The sequence below is a fragment of the Hemitrygon akajei genome, chromosome 12 (genome assembly GCF_048418815.1).
Source record: "Hemitrygon akajei chromosome 12, sHemAka1.3, whole genome shotgun sequence".
Lineage (NCBI taxonomy): Eukaryota > Metazoa > Chordata > Chondrichthyes > Myliobatiformes > Dasyatidae > Hemitrygon > Hemitrygon akajei.
The window spans coordinates 13,474,510-13,495,056 of record NC_133135.1 but is presented as its reverse complement, the minus strand read 5'-3'; the positions used below and the strand labels follow the sequence as shown (position 1 = coordinate 13,495,056).

Here is a 20,547-nt window from a genome sequence, read left to right as displayed (position 1 = left end):
TAAGGTCACCCAGACAAAGAGGAACTCAACCAAGACCTCAACAGTGGAGCTTGCAGAAGATTATAACACATCACAACGAAAAAGAAGGCAGAGGAAGGCTGTAGCAGAACATCATGTTCAACTCGAGTGATCACACTACTACTAGGAATCTTTAGTCACCTGAACTAATCTGGCTCGAGTGGGGGGAGGGGGTTTGATGCTTTTGCTACTGCTTGTTTGGAGGGTGAGAAGAGGAGGGCTTCAGGGGCTACAATGTTCTATCATTCATTCTATGGAGTCTCTTGGTTCGGGGATGTCTGAAGAGTATGAATTTCAGATTGTATACTGTAAGCAATCTCTGATGTTAAGGGAACCGAATTAAAACCATTCAGCCCTGGGAAAAAGCCTCTGACTATCCACATGATCAATACCTCTCATCATCTTATACTCCTCAATCAGGTCACCTCTCATCTTCCATCACTCCAAGGGGAAAAGGCGGAGTTCACTCAACCTATACTCATAAGGCATGCTCCCCAATGCAGGCAAAATCCTTGTAAATCTCCTCTGCACCCTTTCATGGCTTCCACATCCTTCCTGCAGTGAGGCGACCAGAACTGAGCACAGTACTCCAAGTGGGGTCTGACCAGGGTCCTATATAGCTGCAGCATTACCTCTCAGCTCCTAAATTCAATTCCACAATTGGTGAAGGCCAATACACCGTACGCCCTCTTAACCAGAGTCAAACTGCGCAGCTGCTTTGAGCATCCTATAGACTCAGACCCCAAGATCCGTCTGATCCTCCACTCTGCCAAGAGTCTTACCATTAATACTATATTCTGCCATCATATTTGACCTACCAAAATGAACCACTTCATACTTATCTGGGTTGAACTCCATCTGCCACTTCTCAGCCTAGTTTTGCATCCTATCAATGTCCCGCTGCCACAAGAGGACACAGGTTTAAGGTGCTGGGGAGTAGGTACAGAGAAGATGTCAGGGGTAAGTTTTTTACTCAGAGAGTGGCGAGTGTGTGGAATGGGCTGCCAGCAACGGTGGTGGAGGTGAATATGATAGGGTCTTTTAAGAGACTTTTGGATAGGTACATGGAACTTAGAAAAATAGAGGGCTATGGGTAAGCCTAGTAATTTCTAAGGTAGGGTCATGTTCAGCACAACGTTGTGGGCCAAAGGGACTGTATTGTGCTATATGTTTTCTATGTTTCTAAAGAAAGGAACTAAAATGATGCAACACTGGTTCCATAAAATACAGCATGCACCATTTCAATTTCATCATGAAATTAATGAAATCTATGACCGAGTCTGCAGCCTTATTAACACTGCAACTGAAATCAGCTAATTAAACCAAGGGTTCATTTAATAACTTTAATTCACAGTCTATATTGTCAATTCATTAAGTTTTGAAAATAACCCATTATAATGAACACTTCTCAAGGAATTTAAGGACATGACCCCTACAATGATAGCCATGGATTTTGCTGGCATGGGTCTACTACCCACAGTCACTTCTTCACTGCTATAATCATACTAAAAGTTACCTACGCAAGATGTTGGGCATCATCCCTGCTGGCCAGAAATGCCATGACTCCTGCAGTGCACTGAAAAACCCCCATCCCAAATTCAGTAACTGTCAAATCTGAGAGTTTGTAAAAGAAACAGAAATGCTTGGCTGGAAACTCTCAACAAGTCAGGCAGCCTCCACAGAAACAGAAACCTTATTATCATTTCAGACTAAAGGTCCTATGTCAAGGTTGTTTCATTCCTCAGTTGCGGCCTGACCTGCTGAGATCTTCCAGCATCTTCTGATTTTACTTCAGAATTCCAGGACCTGCAGTTTTTAGTCCCCAATTTGCTTTTATTCCAAGACGACAAATTTGAAAGTCTGACATTCAGGAATTTTTGTTAAGAACGAAGTGTGTAAAAATTTTAAATTATAGCAAGTTAGCTTAAAATATATAAGCAATCAAAGCCATAGGAGAAAATCTGTGTGGCAGAAAGGTACAGTAGTGGTGCAGGTCAATGGGACCAGGCAGATTATTAGTTTGGTATGGACTAGAAGGGCTGAAGGGCCTATTTCTATGCTGTAGTGTTCTATGACTCTAAAGGTTGATTTATACTTTTGCATACAAGCTGCGCCACAGCCTACAGCGTAGCCCTGCTTTTCACTTCTGCATCACTCTACGCCATAGCCAGCATGCGTTGGTGTACGCCAAAATGCTAGTTGGCGGTGGGGTTTCTATTGCCACTGTGTTGAGTTTCTTTGTGAGAGACATGGACGAGGAAATGCATTTCAAACATTTTCGCATGTCGGCAGATAGATTTGACGATTTGATTCATCTATTTCGCATCGGTGTACAGACATGGCGGAGAAAAAGCAACCGGAAATGCGTAGGAGGAAATGTGATGCTACCAAGCGGACAAATCACAGTTGTTGTGGTCTGCGTCGCCGTGATGCGTTACTTTTGCTTACGTGATACTTTTTTGGGGAGGTGCACGTTACCTACGGAGTAGATGCGACGCACAAGTATAAATCAGCCTTAAGACTAGGCCATATGGCATCTTCCTCATATCTCTATGTACATTATTGATCTTTTAACAATTAGAATGCACACAAATATCAGAAAAAGATGGGGTAGACCACCCAGATCCAAAGAGAAGAAAGTATAAATTAGGAGGAGGAGTAAGCATCCAGCTGTTCAATTTACATATCGATTTGATAATATTGTAGTTGATCTTCCATCTCCATTCTGTTATCCTGCACAATCACCATAATCCCCTCATGTTTGCAGAGATCTGTACTTTAAATGGATTCAGTGTCTTCCCAGCCCTCTGGCATATAGAATTCCAAAGTTTCACTACTTCCTGCATGGATAAACTTCTCATTCTAGTCCTAAATGACCTGTATTCCTCACTCTGCGACCATGACCACCCAGTTACAGATACCCCAAATAAGGGTAACACCCTCCCTATATCAACCCTGGTAAGTCTGCTCTGCCATTCCAAAAGATCACACCGTGTAGCTCAAATCTACCTGCCGACTCATTTCTACTTCCTCTGATCTATTTGATGTCCAAAAATCTAATCATTCAGCCTCGAAGATGCTCAGTGCCTGAGTATCCACAGCTCGAAATGTAGAGCACACTGAAGATTCATAATCCAGTATTCAAGAATGCTCCTCGTACCAGACAAGGTAAACAAGATGACTCGGACGTTTATCATTGAGCAATTCTTACATTCTTCAAATGCAACCAAAGAACCTTCCATCAGCACAAGGGAAGCACTTGTTACATGTGCAAGGAGTAGGAACAACAACAGAGCAGTAGGAGTCACGTCGCCATGGTACATTCTGAGCAGCCTACAGTGTGGGAGTGGTGAACTGGTCCCACCGAAATGGAAACATGCGCACTCGAAAGCCCACACAGAGAGAGACCTCCATGTCTAGGAGGCCCATTCATTGCATGATCAATACGCGCACTTGCATATGCATTTATAAAAAACAAGAAGATGTTTACAAACACAAGAGATTCCACTGAAGGAAATCTTGAGCAACGCACATGAAATGCTGGATGACCTCTGTTAGTCGAGCAACATTTATGGAGGGGAATAAACAGTTGATGATTCAGGCCAAGACACGATGAAGGGTTATTTAATAATCAAGGTTATTTGAATAACTCCAACAAATGCTCAAGAAGGCAACATTTCCAATGATCTGGAATAATTTCTGGAAAACATCAACAGCATCAGATATTTGAATCATTATGCCAGAGTTGAGTCATCCGATTGCTGTCAGCAGCTGCATTCCTCAGTGGAATTTACCATCATTTTCCTCTCCAGACCTCTACTGGCTACCTCGTTCTTCAGAACATAATAAAAAGTTTAGACCACACAGATCTTCAAGCATCTTCTGCTATCCAGTCAGATCACAACTGACCTTCAACCTTACGAAAGGTCTCGGCCCGAAACGTCAACAGTGCTTCTTCCTATAGATGCTGCCTGGCCTGCTGCGTTCCACCAGCATTTTGTGTGTGTTGCTTGAATTTCCCGCATTGGCAGATTTCCTCGTGTTTGCTTTTTAAATTCAACTTTGTCCACTTTCTTATTTAAACCCTACAGCCATCAATCACTTTAACATCCAAAAACGTGACAAGGTCAGCCTTCAAACCAGTTAGTAGTATTCCGGAATGGAGAAATTCAAAGATTCATATCACCCTGACTAAAGAAATTTTTCCCAATCTAAATGCAAAATGGCACTCCCGCATCTTAAGTTAAGGTCCTCTGGTTCCAGAGTCTCCGAAACTAAAGTCAGGTGTATCAGTATTACAGAGGAGTAAAGTGAATCACAGAGGCATGAGAGAGGAGTTGGCCAGAATTGATTGGAAAAGAACACTGGCGGCATTGAATGCAGAGGACATAGCCTTAGAATAGAGGGCCATTCTTTTAGATCAGAGATGAGGAGGAATTTCTTTAGCCAAAGAGTGGTGAGTGGTGAACCTGTAGAATTCTTTGCCACAGGCAGCTAGAGGCCAAGGTTTTATGTATATTTAAGGCAGAGGTTGATAGATTCTTGATTGGCAGGGCATGAAGGGTTACAGGGAAAAGGCAGGAGATTGGGGCTGAGAGGAAAAACGGAGCTGACGTAATGGGCCAAATGGTTTAATTCTGCTCCTATAATTTATAGTAAGATGGTCTAATTCACCCTGTCAATGCTGTTCGTTCATTTATGTTTCAAATATCAGTCGGTAGGTTCTGATCCCACAAGCCTACTAACAAAATGGAAACCTTCAGATTAAAGTATCAGGACTGTTTACTCATGGAAAAGGACAGACTTACACTTAATTAGCAACTCACTCTACGTCAGGATACTGCTTAATTCTTCACAGTCCATGAAGCCCTGCAAAAATATTGCAGGGATGGAAACAGTGCAGCCAAATTGCAAACAGCAAAGTCTCATTTTATATATTTTTTTTAAAAAGCAGTTAATTTGTTTTAATAACTTTCCAGTGATTCCAGTTCAATCCTGATCTCTGGTGCTGTCTGGGTAGAGATTGCATGTTGTCATGGTGACATAGTCTTTTTCTCCAGGAGCTCCAGTTTCCTCCCACATCCCATAGACATGCAAGTTTGGTAGGTGAATTGGCCACTCTAAGTTGTTCCTTGTTTATTGGTGAATGATAAAACCTCTGGAATTTACTGGAGCACATGGAAAATAAGAAATAGGGTTAACAGAAATCAAAATCAGAATCAGGTTTATTATCACTGACAAGGGTCTCGGCCCAAAACTTCAACTGTACTTTTTCCCTTAGAGACTGCCTGGCCTGCTGAGTTCCTCCAGCATTTTGCGTGTGCTGTTTGGATGGCCAACATTTGCAGATTCTCTTTTGTTTGAAATTCAAAACTTGTTGTTTTCTAATCTGACTGAATAGCAATACAGCTTGTTGATCTGTTTCTGGGTGTCAACATCTCTGCACACCAGCATCACGCATCAACTCTGATACCTTCCTCATCCAGGCAGCAACACAGTCCACACCAAATCCAGCTGTTCAGCTCCTCCATCAACTCCCTGATGGGGCAGACCTGTAATACCCTAAGTTAAGGCCCAGGATTGTCTTGCAATCGTAAAAAAGACATTTAAAAAAGACAAAAACTCCTTTGGTTGGTCCCCAAGAGGCTGCTGCATCTGAGTGTGCCGCCACCTGAATGGAAGATGCATATTGATCTGTACAGACTCGATAGGCTTGATTCTGTCCTGTAAGACTAGGATTCTTCAACAAATTTTGTGAGATAATTAACAACATTGTTTGTCATATGATGCCACAAAAAAATTTACAGTTGTTCAGAAGGTAAGATGGATCCTTGGTTCAGTGATTCAACTAAGAAAGCAGCATCTCTGACACTGTGTAAATATACCACCCAAGTGCAACCTTGACTATGCAATCAAGACTCTAGTGTGGAAACAAAACCAACAAACATGCAATCAACTAAATGATAACCAATATCTTCAAAGGCAAAACCCAACCAAGTTCCCCAACGTTAAAGCTGCTTACCAAATCAATCATGCTGTTCTGGCTGGCTGGGCGAATATCTTCCAGAAACTCAAGGAGGTAGTATGTATACCTGTCCATCAGGTGGACCCCAATGGCAAGATCAGGCTGGTGCTATTTAAAGACAGATACAACGTTAAGGAATCTATAATAGAAAGATGCAAGTTTTCTATCAGTATGACAGAATTAATCATCTTAGTCTCACCCCAAGCTGTTCTCTACTGAATACAACTGATGAAATCACCAGACTCTCTTAATGGAAACAGCTGGAATCAGCTATAAATGATCCTATAAGACCATAATACATAGGAGCAGAATTAGGCCATTTGGCCCATCAAGCCAACCTTGCCTTTCTATCATGGCTGATTTATTTTCCCTCTCAAACCCATTCTCCTGCCTTCTCCCCAAAAGTGGTGGTGCCCTTATTTATCAACCTCTGCCTGGAATATACCTAATGACTAGGCCTCCACCTGTAGCAATGAATTCCAATTTTTTGCACCGTCTGACCAAATTGAAACCTTAAAAAATGCAAAAACAACTTCTGAAAAGGTGGTGGCATCTGATTTTATTAGAAAAGTTGAACCATGGGCTAACTTGGATAGCTATCTTGGTGGGCTAAAGGGCAGTTTCCATGCTATATAACTCCATAACTACATAAGACTAATGAACTTAAACTCATTATGGACAAAAGCTGTAGTATAGGATTAAGCAAAACATCACTTCATGGAGCCAACTGTGGCAGAATAGCTTGAATGGAATGCTTGAATAACTGGAATAGAATAGGGCAAAGCATAGCGGTAAACACATTCAGCAATCATCAATCAGGGTTCAAGTTCCAGTGCTGTCTGTGTGGAGTTAATAAGTTCTCCCCATGACCACATGGATCTCTTCCCACATTCCAAAGATGTAGAGTTATGATTTGATTTAGTGTTCCGTGGGCATGCCAGGTTGGCACTGGAAGCGTGGTTACGCATGCAGGCTACCCCAAGTACAATCCTCGGACTGCATTGTTGGTCATGCAAAATAACACATTTCAACATATGTTTTGATTGTACTGGTGACAAATAAAGCTAATCTCATCTTTTTAAAAAAACCTCCTCCTGTGCACTAGGATTCTATGATGGTAATAAATAGAAACATTCTTTTCACTCTATAAATCCTTGCTTTTTTTTTCTTTCTTTCTCTGTTTTTATCCCTGTTATCATCAATCATATAATTAACTGAGCTGAAAACTTACCGAAAGAGAGTCTTCACCAACCTGGCTGCTGGCTAGAGCCATAATGTTGGGCGAATACAATTTTTCATACATGGAGGCCCCCTGGCAAGTGTCAATAATGAAAAGCAATTCGTGGTACCTGGAGAAACAAATATTCATCAGTCTCACTGCAAAGCTGATGCCTTGCTTCAATTCACACAGCTAAAAACCTCCGCAGGCTCCCCTAGTTCCCAGACCATTAGAGCAGAAAAGAAAACAGCTGGCAGCTCTTCCAGTGATGAAGATGCATACATTTATAGCATCCTGCATGACCTCAAGATGTCCCCAAGCACTTTACAGCTTCAGAAGCATGTTCACAGTACTGGATGGGAAACGCAGCAGCGAAATTAACACGTGGTGAGCTCCAACAAACCACAATAGATCAGCAGGTTACTCCACATCCACCCGGAAGCCTGGACTCAACAGCCCAAAAGTACTCAACTCTTGGACAGAGGTCAGAAGAAATGTGTAGTGCCGCAGACATCTCAGTACCTCTGACCTCCTGGTGGAGAAGTGTCTCATTTCACACACCTGAAAAGGATTACTTAGGACCATAAGATATAGGAGAAGAATTGGGCCATTTGGCCCATCAAGTAATTGTGTAAACACAAGCAGGTTTTTGCACTGAGGCTGGGTGAGACTATAACTAAATGTCATGGGTTAAGGGTAAAAGGTGAAATCTTTAAGGGAATATGAGGGGAAACTTTTCATGCAGAGTGAGCAACCTACCAACGCAAGTGGCGGATGCGATTTCAATTTCAACATTCAAGAGACACTTGGATAGATACATGGATGGGAACAGTATGGAGGGTTATGGTCAGGGTGCAGGTCAATGGGACTAGACAGCTTAAATGGTTTGGCACAGACTGTTTCTGTGCTGTAGTTTTGTATGACTCTATGACACTACAAGTCTGCTCCACCATTCCCTCATGACTGATTTATATGTCCACAGATTCACCACCCTCTGGCTACAGAAAGTTCTCCTCATCTCTGTTCTAAAGGGACATCAGAATCAGGTTTACTATCATTTGACACGTCGTGAAATTTGTTTTGAAGCAGTACAGCACAATACATAAAATATACTATAAATTACAATATGAAAATATAGAAAATAAATGTATTGCAAAAATAGTGAGGACATCCTTTTATTCTGAGGCTTTGTTCTTTGGTCCAAGACTCTCCCACTATAGGAAACATTCTCCCCATGTCCACTCTATTTAATCCTTTCAATATTCAGTAAGTTTCAATGAGATCCCTTCCATTCTTCTGAACTCCAGACTCCCACAAGTCAGACCCAGAGCAACAAATATATTAACCTTTTCACTCGCAGGATTATTCTCTTAAACCTCCTCTGGACCCTCTCCACTGTCAGCACTTCCTTCCTTAGAGATAGGACCCAAAACTGTACCCAATACTCTAAATGTAGTCTGACACTGTGGATAACCAGTGCCATTCAACCACTGGGAAACCAAATTAAATAAACCCCAGGTTACAGTATCTTGTTCATTAAGAAGTACTCCCAATCTTTTACCTTCTCTTCTGCCACATCTGTTCAAATGCATCTCCCAACTCCACATTTGTAATTTCTTCAGAATCCTGGAATTTTAGGAATCCATTGCCACCATGTCCTTCAAACAAAATGAAAATTCTGCATGAAAAGATTGTTTTGTTAGTATCAGTCCTCCCCACGTTAGGGCAAGGTTCTGTTTTGTTCATAACGCAAACAGTTCACAAGTCAGAAATGCAGATGTGATCCAAGTTCCCTGGCAGCAGAGGACGACCGCAGCCCCACAGCAGCCGCAAATCCATCCTGCTGGTCTTGTAAACAGAGAGTAGCAAGGGTGTTAAAGGTTACAGGGAGAAGGCATGAAAATGGGGTTAGCCATGATGGATTGCTGGGGCAGACTTGATAGGCTAAATGACCCAATTCCACTCCTACACCATTATGGTCAAACACTCGACATATGAATGGGTAGTACATAAAAAGTTCGTAATTTAGGAAGTAACTGTTGAGATAATTATTGTTTCAGGACTGATGACGGGTCTCAGTCTGAAAAGTCAACTGTTCACTCTTTTCTATAGGAGCTATCTGGTGTGCTGAGTTCCTCCAGCATTTTGCGTGTGTTGCCTTGTATGTATATTGTGTTTTTGATATCCCAGATACTGGAGGTGTGCTCAAGTTCAAAAGTGTAACTCAACCATTGACCTACCCAACCTAGGGGCATTTTCAAAGGGGCTTAATGAAAAGACCTGCATAAGCACTGTAACTGATCGAGAACAGAGGCTGACTTGATAATACTAAACAAATCATTTAGACTTGGACAAAGTACTGAGTCAGATTGGCATGGAACAACCCTATCCATCCTAAGTATTTATCAAAACATTTTATAAAAAAAACACACACACACACACTTTGGCACATTTAGCTGAGTCCAATCAGGTACCACTTAAGGACATTTCAAAAGGTTTTTCACATCAACTGCAGATCCCTGACCCATTAGTTTGAGCAGATGAACAACGTTATAAAAGGCTTGCATTTCCATACCTCTGTTTAGAATATTTCAAAACACTTTACAACCACAGAGGTACTTATTGAATTGCAGTCATCATTGATACAGCTGCAGGTGGTAATGGGGACAAGCTCCCACTACCCATTAAATGCTCCCAATGCTGTGTGTCTTAAATAGCTTTTGACACCCAAGTCCAGCTCCTGGCCTTCATGTGTGGCTTAGCTACTAAGCCCAGCAGAACTGTTTCTACTGACAGGAGAAGGGGCAAAGGCAGGTTACAGGCAACTTAATACCAGTCCCTTCGGGCAGATGGGACTCATCAGCCGTGGTTGACAGCTAATTTAGGAGAAGGAAGACTCTTATCGTGAAGCTCCACTAGCTTATGCCTATACCCACTCATGGGGAAGGTTTTGAGAGGAAACCCGGAGAGAAAATCCAGAGCTGGCGTCCCTAAGGCAGCTCTATGTCGAGTTCAATGCTGACTGGCAACTCCTGCAACGCTGCTGTCTCAGTCTCTCCAATTCCTTTAGGTTCTTCAGATGTGTGGAGAGGGGGGAGCTTTCATGGGCAACAACTTGCTCTCCATTTGTACTACCCAGGCTTGCGTACCTAGACAGCTAGGATGCAATGGTTGACTCTTTGTCAAGTAGGAAACAAAGGAGCCAATTTAGATACAGCTAATTTGAAGACTTACAAGATACATGTTATAATATCAGTAATCTGTCTGCAGGATAATTATTGGCCAGGGCTTCAGGCAGACATTGTGATTCATGTTCTAAATAGTGTCATAGGCTCTTAAAAGATAAAAATTAGCTTTATTTGTCACATGTATATCAAAACTGCCGCAAAGTTAACAAATTTCATGACATATGCTGGTGATATTAAACTCAATTCTGTTTCTGAGAGAAAAACATCGAAACATACTGTGAAATGTGCCCTTTGTGCCTAGAATGTGCTGGAGACAGCTCACAAGTGTTTCATGCTTTCAGAGCCAACAAAGCATGCCCACACTATGAGTCCCAACCTGTACGTCTCTGGAACGTGCGAGGAAACCAGAGCACTCAGAGGAAACATAAACAGTCACAGGGAGAATAACCAACTCCTTACTGTGCTGAGAGTTGATACCTGGTCTTACAGCTTGCGCTGTAAAGCATTACACTATTATGCCACCGTGCCATTCAAACAGTGACAATGAAAAATACTGCTAAGTCACAAACGGGTCACAATTTAGTAGTATTGCTAGGTCATAGGTCGGCAACCCGCGGCTCTTTCATCTCTGTGCTGCGGCTCCCTGTGGCTTTGGAAAATAAATGATGAGTATTTAATTAAAATGTATTTTATGTTAGTTTGTTAGTTTTTGAAATGTAATTCTAAATTTGAAGATTATGGTGATCTTGTACAATCTAAATAAAACGTGTTTTTGGTCTCTATTAATATACGTCACCACTGCCAATGCCTGACACCCGCCAGCGTGCGATTTCTTTAATTTTTCGATCCAAGGTAGGCTAACTATGGAGAATTCTAAAAAAAGAAAACTGACTGAAGAAAACAGAACGTTTAATGATACGTGGGCAGATTCATTTGCTTTCACTGCTGACGAGACTGGTTTACCGGTATGCTTAATATGCAATGAGAAACTAGCAAACAACAAAAAGTCAAATGTCGCAAGACATTTCCAGAATAAACACGCAGCCTTTGCTCAAAAATATCCGGATGGAGATGAGAGAAAAAAAGCCGTTTCGGAACTGATGCGGAAGGTTGATCTGAGCAAAAACCATTTCAAGAAGTGGATGAAGTCTGGAAAATCAACTACATATGCTAGTTTTGTTGCCGCTCAGGAAATAGTCAGGCACGGGAAGCAGTTTACAGATGGTGAATATATAAAAGAATCTTTCATTAAGATTTCAGAACATCTATTCATGGACTTTAAAAACAAGAGTGAAATTGTGCAGAAAATCAGGGATATGCCCCTCTCTGCAAAGACTGTCAAAGACAGAACCATAAAAATGGCAGAAGACATCACAAGACAGCAAATTAAAGACATCAATTCAGCTGTGGCCTACTCGATTGCCTGTGACGAGTCTAAAGACAAAGGTGATATTGAACAAATAGCGCTGTTCTGCCGGTATGTAAACTCTGCCGGGCCACAGGAAGAAATGATTGAGTTGATACCTCTAAAAGGCCAAACACGGGGGGAGGACATCTGTGAGGCTGTCTTGAATTGTTTAAGAGCCAAAGGAATAAAGACCACCCACCTGGTGTCAGTAGCTACTGTGGCACATACAGTGGCACCAAGTATGACAGGAACGCACAAGGGTTTTGTGGCTTTACTGCAGAAGTCGCTGGACAGAAAGCTGCTGACATTTCATTGCATCTTGCACCAAGAGGCACTGTGCGCTCAAACATTTCCTTCGGAATGCACAGAAGTAATGGATGTTGTCATTCAGATGGTCAATAAAATAATGGCAAAAAGTTTAAATCACCGTCAATTCCGTTTGTTACTGGACGAGCTGGAAAGCGCATATTCTGATCTCCTGCTGCAAAACAAAGTCCGGTGGCTGTCCAGAGGGGAGGTGCTGAAACGCTTTGTCGCGTGTCTGGAAGAAGTGAAAACTTTCCTGGTCAGCAAAGGGCTCACCTTTCCTGAGCTGGAACAGCTGGAGTGGCTGGAAAAGCTACACTTCATGGTAGACATGACAGCGCACCTGAACACGCTGAACACAGCTCTTCAGGGGAAAGGACGCACAGCCCTGCACATTTTGGAGGATGTTTTGGCATTCGAGCGCAAGTTGACAGTGCTTGCCAGAGATTTATAGAAAGGCACATTGTCTCACTTCCCCAATTTGAGAGAGTTCAAACAAGCTCACGACATGATAAATTCAGAGTATTTACATTCTGCAATCATTGCAATGCAAATATCGTTTGGGAAACGCTTCTGTGAGTTCAGAGAGGAAAAAAAAACACATTATCCTTCCCGGTCACTCCCCTAAGCATCGATCCATCCCTACTGAATACGACTGCATTGGCAGGTGTGAGTCAACCTGATCTTGAGATGGAACTGGCCGACATAGCCGACAAAGACATATGGGTGTCCAAGTTTAGACGCTTGACAGCAGACCTTGAATATGTTGCCCGTCAGAAGGCCGTTCTTGCTCAGAATCACAAATGGAGTGATATTGAAAACCTCCCCAAACCGGACAAACTTGTGTTCGAAACATGGAATGCTATCCCTGACATTTATGTAAACATTAAAAAGTATGCGCTTGGAGTCCTGTCGATCTTTGGATCCACATATGTATGTGAGCAGGTGTTCTCCAACATGAACTTTATTAAAAACAAACATCGCGCACGCCTCACAGATGACAGTTTGCGATCCTGTGTAAAGATGAAGGTGACGTCATACAGCCCCGATGTGCAGACGCTGTGCGCTGAGGTCCAGGAGCAGAAATCCCATTAACCAAGTATGATAAATATTTTAATTGCCTATTATTTTACATATATTCATATTTTTTCATTGTTCAGTGAAATAGTCCTTTTATTTTTCAGGTTGACAGCTGGCTGACGTTATTTTTGGTTTGCTGCTGGCGGACAATTTATGTTCGGCGTTTTTCATAAATACAAGAAGGACTCAAATAGACATTGAGTATTTTACTTAAAAGTAACCTTCAACCCAACGTCTTTTTTTCGGAGTTCAAAATGTTTTTGTTGCATGCAGAAATGTAATTTCGTTTTCTCTGCAGGAGTTCATCGATTTCATAAATGCAACACATTATAGTTTGTTTATACATAGCATAAAGGCAAAAAAAAACATTGTACGCAGTGTTATTTCATTTTAAATGTCAAACAGCTTTTGTGGCTCCCAGTGTTTTCTTTTCTGTGGGAAACGGGTCCAAATGGCTCTTTCAGTGGTAAAGGTTGCCGACCCCTGTGCTAGGTGATGATATTCCTGCACTGCTCAACACTCGCAAAATGCTGGAGGAACTAAGCAGGTCGGGCAGCATCTACAGAGAGGAATGAACTTCAATCAATACTGCTGAAAGCTTTAATTTTCTTCTGTAGACACTGCCTGACCTGCCAAATTCCTCCAGCATTTTCTGCATAATGCTCAAGAATCCCAATCCTACAGCTGGCACTGTAAAGCGTTTCACTAACCTCTACATTAGGGTGCCACCCTCTCTTGTTAAATATTCACCGAACATAAAGTGACCTCTCCTCAGTCAATAAACAGTACCTTCAGTATTATACGAAAGTAGACAGCCTAGAATTTGTGTTCAAAGTCTCTGGACTTAAAGTTTTCAAATGGGGAAGTCCTAAATTCTCATTTTATTCTCAAAGCAGTATGACTTAAAATGCCTTCACTCATTCTACTGACATTTTGCAGAGATACATTTATGTAATTCACAGGCCTTGCCTGAAAAAATATGCAAAAGGCTTATTGTAATCATCATTAAAATTCTGTGGTCGTCATTGAGCGAGGTCAGTTAATGAGTCCTATTAAGTTTGCTGCACATACAAGTATAGCAGCTGTTTACAAGTCTTGAAAGAAGAGTGTCCTGAAACCAGCAACTAAACTGACAAACCCTGGATCTGAGTTAAGACTATAAGATATAGGAACAGAATGAGGCCTGTTCCACCATTTGATCATAGCTGGTTTACATATTTTCCCTCTCAACCTCATCCTCCTTCCTACTCTCCATAACCACTTAACATCCTTAAAAATCAAGAACCCATCAATCTCCAATTTAAATATATCTAATGACTTGGCCTCCACAGCCAACTGTACCAATGAATTCTACAGATTCACCATCCTCTGGCTAAGGAAATTCCTTCTCATCTCTGTTCTAAAGAGACATCCTTCTATTATGAGCTGGTCCCTCTAGGCTCTCTATTACAGCAAACATTCTCTCCATACCCATAGAAACATAGAAAATAGGTGCAGGAGTAGGCCATTTAGCCCTTCGAGCCTGCACCGCCATTCAGTATGATCATGGCTGATCATCCAACTCAGAACCCTGTACCTGCTTTCTCTCCATACCCCCTGATCCCTTTAGCCACAAGGGCCATATCTAACTTCCTCTTAAATATAGCCAATGAACCGGCCTCAACTGTTTCCTGTGGCAGAGAATTCCACAGATTCACCACTCTCTGTGTGAAGAAGTTTTTCCTCATCTTGGTCCTAAAAGGCTTCCCCTTTATCCTTAAACTGTGACCCCTCGTTCTGGACTTCCCCAACATCGGAAACAATACTATCTAGACCTTTCAATATTCAATAGGTTTCAATGAGATCCCTCCTCATTCTTCTAAACTCCAAAAAGTACAAGCCCATGACCATCAAATCCTCTTCATACGCTTAAACGCTTTCATTCTTGGGGTCATTCTCATGAACCTCCTCTGGACCCTCTCCAATGCCAGCACATACTTTCATCATAAGGGGCCCAAAACTGCTCATAATACTCTAAATGCGATCTGGCAAATGCTTTAGAAAGCCTCAGCACTACATCCTTGATTTTATATTCTAGTTATCTGAAAATGAATGCCAACACTTCATTTTGTTTTCTTGCTACTAGCTCAGCCTGGGTGGTGTTTGTATTCCACCACCATCATCACACCTACCAGTCATGTAGATGAGAATGTTGCTTCTGTCATCTGAAAGCAAACGCTTGGATCGGGGAGTACTGGGAGGCAGACGTCCTGTTAACACCCGCAAAAAGTTTTCAACGGTAACCTGAGAATAAAGCACAAGTAATTGAAGACAACGTTTTCCACAGTATCCAGGTCAACACCCTCCATTCAACCAACACCGATGAGGGGTCTCAACCCAAAACATTGACTTTTTATTCCTCTCCGTAGATGCTGCCTGACCTGCTGAGTTCCTCCAGCATTTTGTGTGTGCTGCTCTGGATTTCCAGCATCTGCAGAACCTCGTTCGAAGTAAATTTATTACCACATATATATCACCATACGCAGCCCTGAGATAAATTTTCTCACAGGCATTCCCAGTAAATTCAATGAAACAATAGAATCAATGAAAAACTGAATACAAGATGGACAATGTGCAGAAGACAACAAATTCTGCAAATACAAAAAAGAAAAATAAACAAAATAATAATAATTAAATAAATAAACAAGCAATCAATTTTGAGAACATGAGATGAAGGGTCCTTGAAAGTGAGTTCATTGGCTGTGTGTGGGAACAGTTCAGTGCAGTGTTGAGGGAAGTAATCCCCACTGATTCAGGATCCTGATGGTTGAGGGTAATAATTGCTCATGTACTTTCAGCCAACACTTCAGAAATCGAGTCCTCTGATCATTTCAGTGTTGCTTACAGGATGTAGGGATTGTTTGGTCTTTATATCCATTTAGTGAGGATTCATAGAAATGAGGAGGGAATTAAGAGTGGACGACATAGTTGGATCTGGAGATAATTATGGGCAGATGGGATAATTGTGGTAGAGTTCCATTCTTGAAGGATTTTCCTAAACCACCTTGGTGTTTCAACTGCCTAGAACCACTGAACCCCAAACACAATACTCAACACAAACAGTGACGAGTACAGAGTGTCCCCTTGTGCCATCGATTCACCACCCATTTGCTAACGAACCTTCTCCTCATCTCTATCCCGAGATGGTGCCCTCTGATTCTAGATTCCCCCACACCCTCTCAACATCCACTCTACTTTGGCCTCTCAATATTCAGTAATTAAAGGAAGTGCACATCCTCTCCCATGTCAAGAAACCACCTGGGTCTAATTAAATTTCAGTTTTCAAAACTCGGGCCAATTTGGGAATGGATGGAGTCAATTCCGATGAATACCTCTCTGATCTTCTGAGGCAATTAAAATTAGTCCAAGAGTTCCCTCTAACAACTATATCATTAACAGGTCCTATTCTTTTGTAGAAAGTGAATTCAGCCCAGCAAGAACTCACGGAGGAATAAATTCTGAAAATTCACTCAAATTATTTCACAGCAAGCCCCCAAAGCTAATACGAGAGGAAACAATTTTAAGATGATTGGAGGAAAATATAGAGGTGATATCAGCAGTAGGTGTTTTTTTTAAAACATGGAGTGTGGAACACCCTGCCAGAGTTGGTGGTAAAAGCAGATACATTAGGGGCATTCAAGGAACTCTTAGATGGGCACCTAAATAATGGAAAAATGCAGCAGGGAAGAATTAAATTGATCTTAGTATAGGTTAAAAGGTCGACACAAGTTTGTGGGCCGAAGAGCCTGCACTGTGCTGTATTATTCTATGTTTATTTATTTATTTAGAGATACAGCACAGAACAGGCCTTTCCTGTCCAAAGAGCCAGACCACCCAGCAACCTGTCTATTTAACTCTAGCCTAATCACAGGACAATTTATAATGATCAATTAACCAACTAACCAGTACATCTTTGCGCTGCGGAAGGAAAGTGGAGCATCCAGAGGATACCCACGCGGTCTCAGGGAGAATGTACAAACTCCTTACAGACAGCGCCAGAATTGAACTCCTAACTTCCACACCCCGAGCTATAATAGTGCCATACTAACCTCTATGCTACCTTGGCACCCTCAAGTTCAATCACTTTCTGTGTTCTAAAGAGGTGGCATAATATATAGTGGTTAGCACAATACTTCACAGTGCAGGCGACCCAGGTTCAATTCCTCCCACTATTATTAGGCACATGATAAAACAGGCCATAGTCAGCATGTTTTCCTCAAGGGAATATCTTGCCTGATAAATCTGTTCCAATTCTTTGAAGAAATAACAAGGTTAGACAAAGGAGAATCAGTTGATGTTGTGTACTTGGATTTTCAGACGACCCTTGACAAGGTGCCACACATGAGGCTGCTTAACAAGCTATGACCCCGTGGTATTACAGGAAAGATCCTAGCATGGATAAGGCATTGGCTGAATGGCAGGAAGTAAAGAGCGGGAGCCTTTTTTGATTAGCTACCAGTGATAAGTGGTGCTCCACAGGGGTCTGTATAGGACTAATTCATTTTACGTTATATGTTATTGATTTGGATGATGGAATTGATGGCTTTGTTGCAAAGTTTGCAAACAATATGAAGACTGGTGGAGAGGTAGGTAGTTTTGAGGAAGTAGAGAGAATCCAGAAGGACTTAGGAGAATGGGCAAAGAAGTGGCAGATGGAATGCAGTGTCGGGAAGTATATGGTAGAAGAAATGAGAGGGTTGACTATTTTCTAAATGGCGAGAAAATACAAAAAACTGAGGCACAGAAAGACTTGGGAGTCCTTGTGCAGGATTCCCTAAAGGTTAATTTGCAGGTTGAGTCTGTGGTGAGGAAGGCAAATGCAATGTTAGCTTCATTTCAAGAAGACTAAAATATAAAAGCAAGAATGTAATGTTGAGACTTTATAAAGCACTGGTGAAGCCTCACTTGTTGGAGTATTGTGAGCAGTTTTGGGTCCCTTATCTTAGAAAAGATGTGCTGAAACTGGAGAAGGTTCAAAGGCAGTTCACAAAAATGATTCCAAGATTGAACAGTTTGTCAAATGAAGAGCATCAATGGCTCTGGGCCTGTATTCACTAGAATTCAGAAGAATGAGGGGTGACCTCATTGAAATCTATCAAATAGTGAAAGACCTTGATAGAGTGAATGTGGAGGGAATGTTTCCTATGGTGGAAGAATCTAAGACCAGAGGACACAGCCTCAGAATAGACAGGCATCCTTTTAGAACAGAGGTGGGGAGGAATTTCTTTAGCCAGAGTATTGAATCTGTGTAATTCTTTACCACATGCAGCTGTGGAGGTCAACACTTTATGTATATTTAAGGCAGATTATTGATTGGTCAGGGCATGAAGGGATACAGGAAGAAAACAGGAGATCGGGGTTGAGAGGAAAATTGGATCAGCCATGATGGAATGGCGGAGCAGAATCAGTCAGCCAAATTACCTAATTCTGCTCCCATTTCTTATGGGCTTTTGCCCTCATTAGATGAGGAACACCAGCAACTTTCACTCCGTACACAGCATCACCGTACAATAAGGAATCTAACCTCATATCCTCGGTAGTCAACCTCCACACTCTCTCCATATACATTCAGCTCCATGTTCCTGTGGCTGAAGATAGTGGCAGGTTTTGGGTTTCTTGGGTTACATGCCATGTCATCGGCGAGCATCAGTACAATGTGACTGAAAGAGAAACAAGTTAGCAACTAGATTCAGTATGCAGCTGATAGTTTGAAATATAGGAGCAAAATCCACCTCCAGTATATACATTCCACCATTGTACATCTTCATTATCATTATGTGCCATGTCATATGATGTGGGTGATCATGGTCCCATGATCATGATTGCTCTTAGCAAATTTTTCTACATAAGTAGTTTACCATTGCCTTCCTCCGGGCAGTGTCTTTACAAGATGGGTGACCCCAGCCATCATCAATACTCTTCAGAGATTGTCTGCCTGATGTCAGTGATCGCATAACCAGAACTTGTGAGATACACCAGCTGCTCATATGACCATCTACCACCTGATCCCATGGCTTCACATGCCCCTGGGGGGGGGGGGGGGGGGCTAAGTGTGGTGCTACTTTTTGCCCAAGGGTGACCTGCAGGCTAGCAGAGGGAAGGAGGGAAGGAGCACCTTACACATCCTGTGGTAGAGACGTATCTCCACCCGCCACTCAATTATCTATAGCCTTGATTGATACTTTGAGCTATGTAAGATCGGAGCAATGCACTGGAGATGACAGCAGAGGCAATGATTTAGATTCACTTTATATGTCACATGTACATCGAAACAGAGTGAAATGCGTCACCACACACAAAAGGTTGGAGGAACTCAGCAGGTCAAGCAGCATCTCCTGACCTGCTGAGTTCTTCCAGCATTTTGCATGTTGCCCTGGACTTCCAGCATCTGAAGTATCTCTTGTGCAGTCATTGGTGTCAACAACTAACACAGTCTGAATATGAGCTGGAGGCAGCCGACAAGTGTCGCTATGCTTTCAGCACCAACATTGCCTTCCCACAATTTACCAACTCTAACTCATACATCGTTCAAATGTGGGAGGAAACCAGAGCACCCAAAAGAAAATTCATGCAGTCACAGGGAAAATACACAAACTGCTTACGGGCAGTGGCCGGAACTAAACCCCAGTTGCTGTTCACTGGTGCTGTAATAACATTATGCTAATCTCTATGCAATCATGGTACCTTTATTTGGAATAAATGGCAATTTAAGTAAAATACAGGTACATGACACAAACCCCAGGTAGCAGCTACTGCACTGTCACGGGTCCAGCTGTCAGGTATACGAGCTGTCAGGTCAACACCCCATCTAAAAATAATTCATTTGTGATTAAATAGGATTTAAATTTATTCCCAGGAGTACAGAAGAATGAAGGGTTACTTGATAGAGGTATACAAAATTATGAGTGGTATAGATAGGGTAAAGGCAAGTAGACCTTTTCCACTGAGGTTGGGTGGGACTAGAATTAGTCATTATAGATTAAGGGTGTGAGGTGAAATATTTCAGGGCAACATGAGGGGGAAAAGAGGGTGGTCAAAGTGTGGAACGAGCTGCCAGCAAAAATGGTGGATGCAGGTTCAATTGCAACATTTAAGAGAAATTCGGATAGGAACATGGATGAGAAAGGTATGGAGGTATATGTTCCAGTTGCAGGTTAATGAGACTAGACAGAATAATAGTTCAGCATGGACTAGATGGGCTGAAGGGCATATTTCTGTGCTGTAGTGCTCTATGACACTATCTGCAGCAAAGACTGTACTGCAG

At 42.0% G+C, this 20,547-nt stretch overlaps 1 protein-coding gene across 3 annotated transcripts in view; it reads right to left on the bottom strand.

Moving 5' to 3' along the window:
- The window catches only part of pigk (phosphatidylinositol glycan anchor biosynthesis, class K), a 158,584-nt gene that overhangs the window by 115,709 nt on the left and 22,328 nt on the right, over positions 1 to 20,547 (bottom strand). For all 3 annotated transcript variants that reach the window (XM_073062589.1, XM_073062591.1, XM_073062590.1), the window contains exons 4-8: positions 18,808 to 18,943; positions 15,416 to 15,527; positions 8,824 to 8,920; positions 7,275 to 7,392; positions 6,041 to 6,151 (exon numbers count right to left, since the gene is read on the bottom strand). In XM_073062589.1, the coding sequence (XP_072918690.1) occupies positions 6,041 to 6,151; positions 7,275 to 7,392; positions 8,824 to 8,920; positions 15,416 to 15,527; positions 18,808 to 18,943 (574 nt within the window). The remainder of the gene's footprint in view (positions 1 to 6,040; positions 6,152 to 7,274; positions 7,393 to 8,823; positions 8,921 to 15,415; positions 15,528 to 18,807; positions 18,944 to 20,547) is intronic.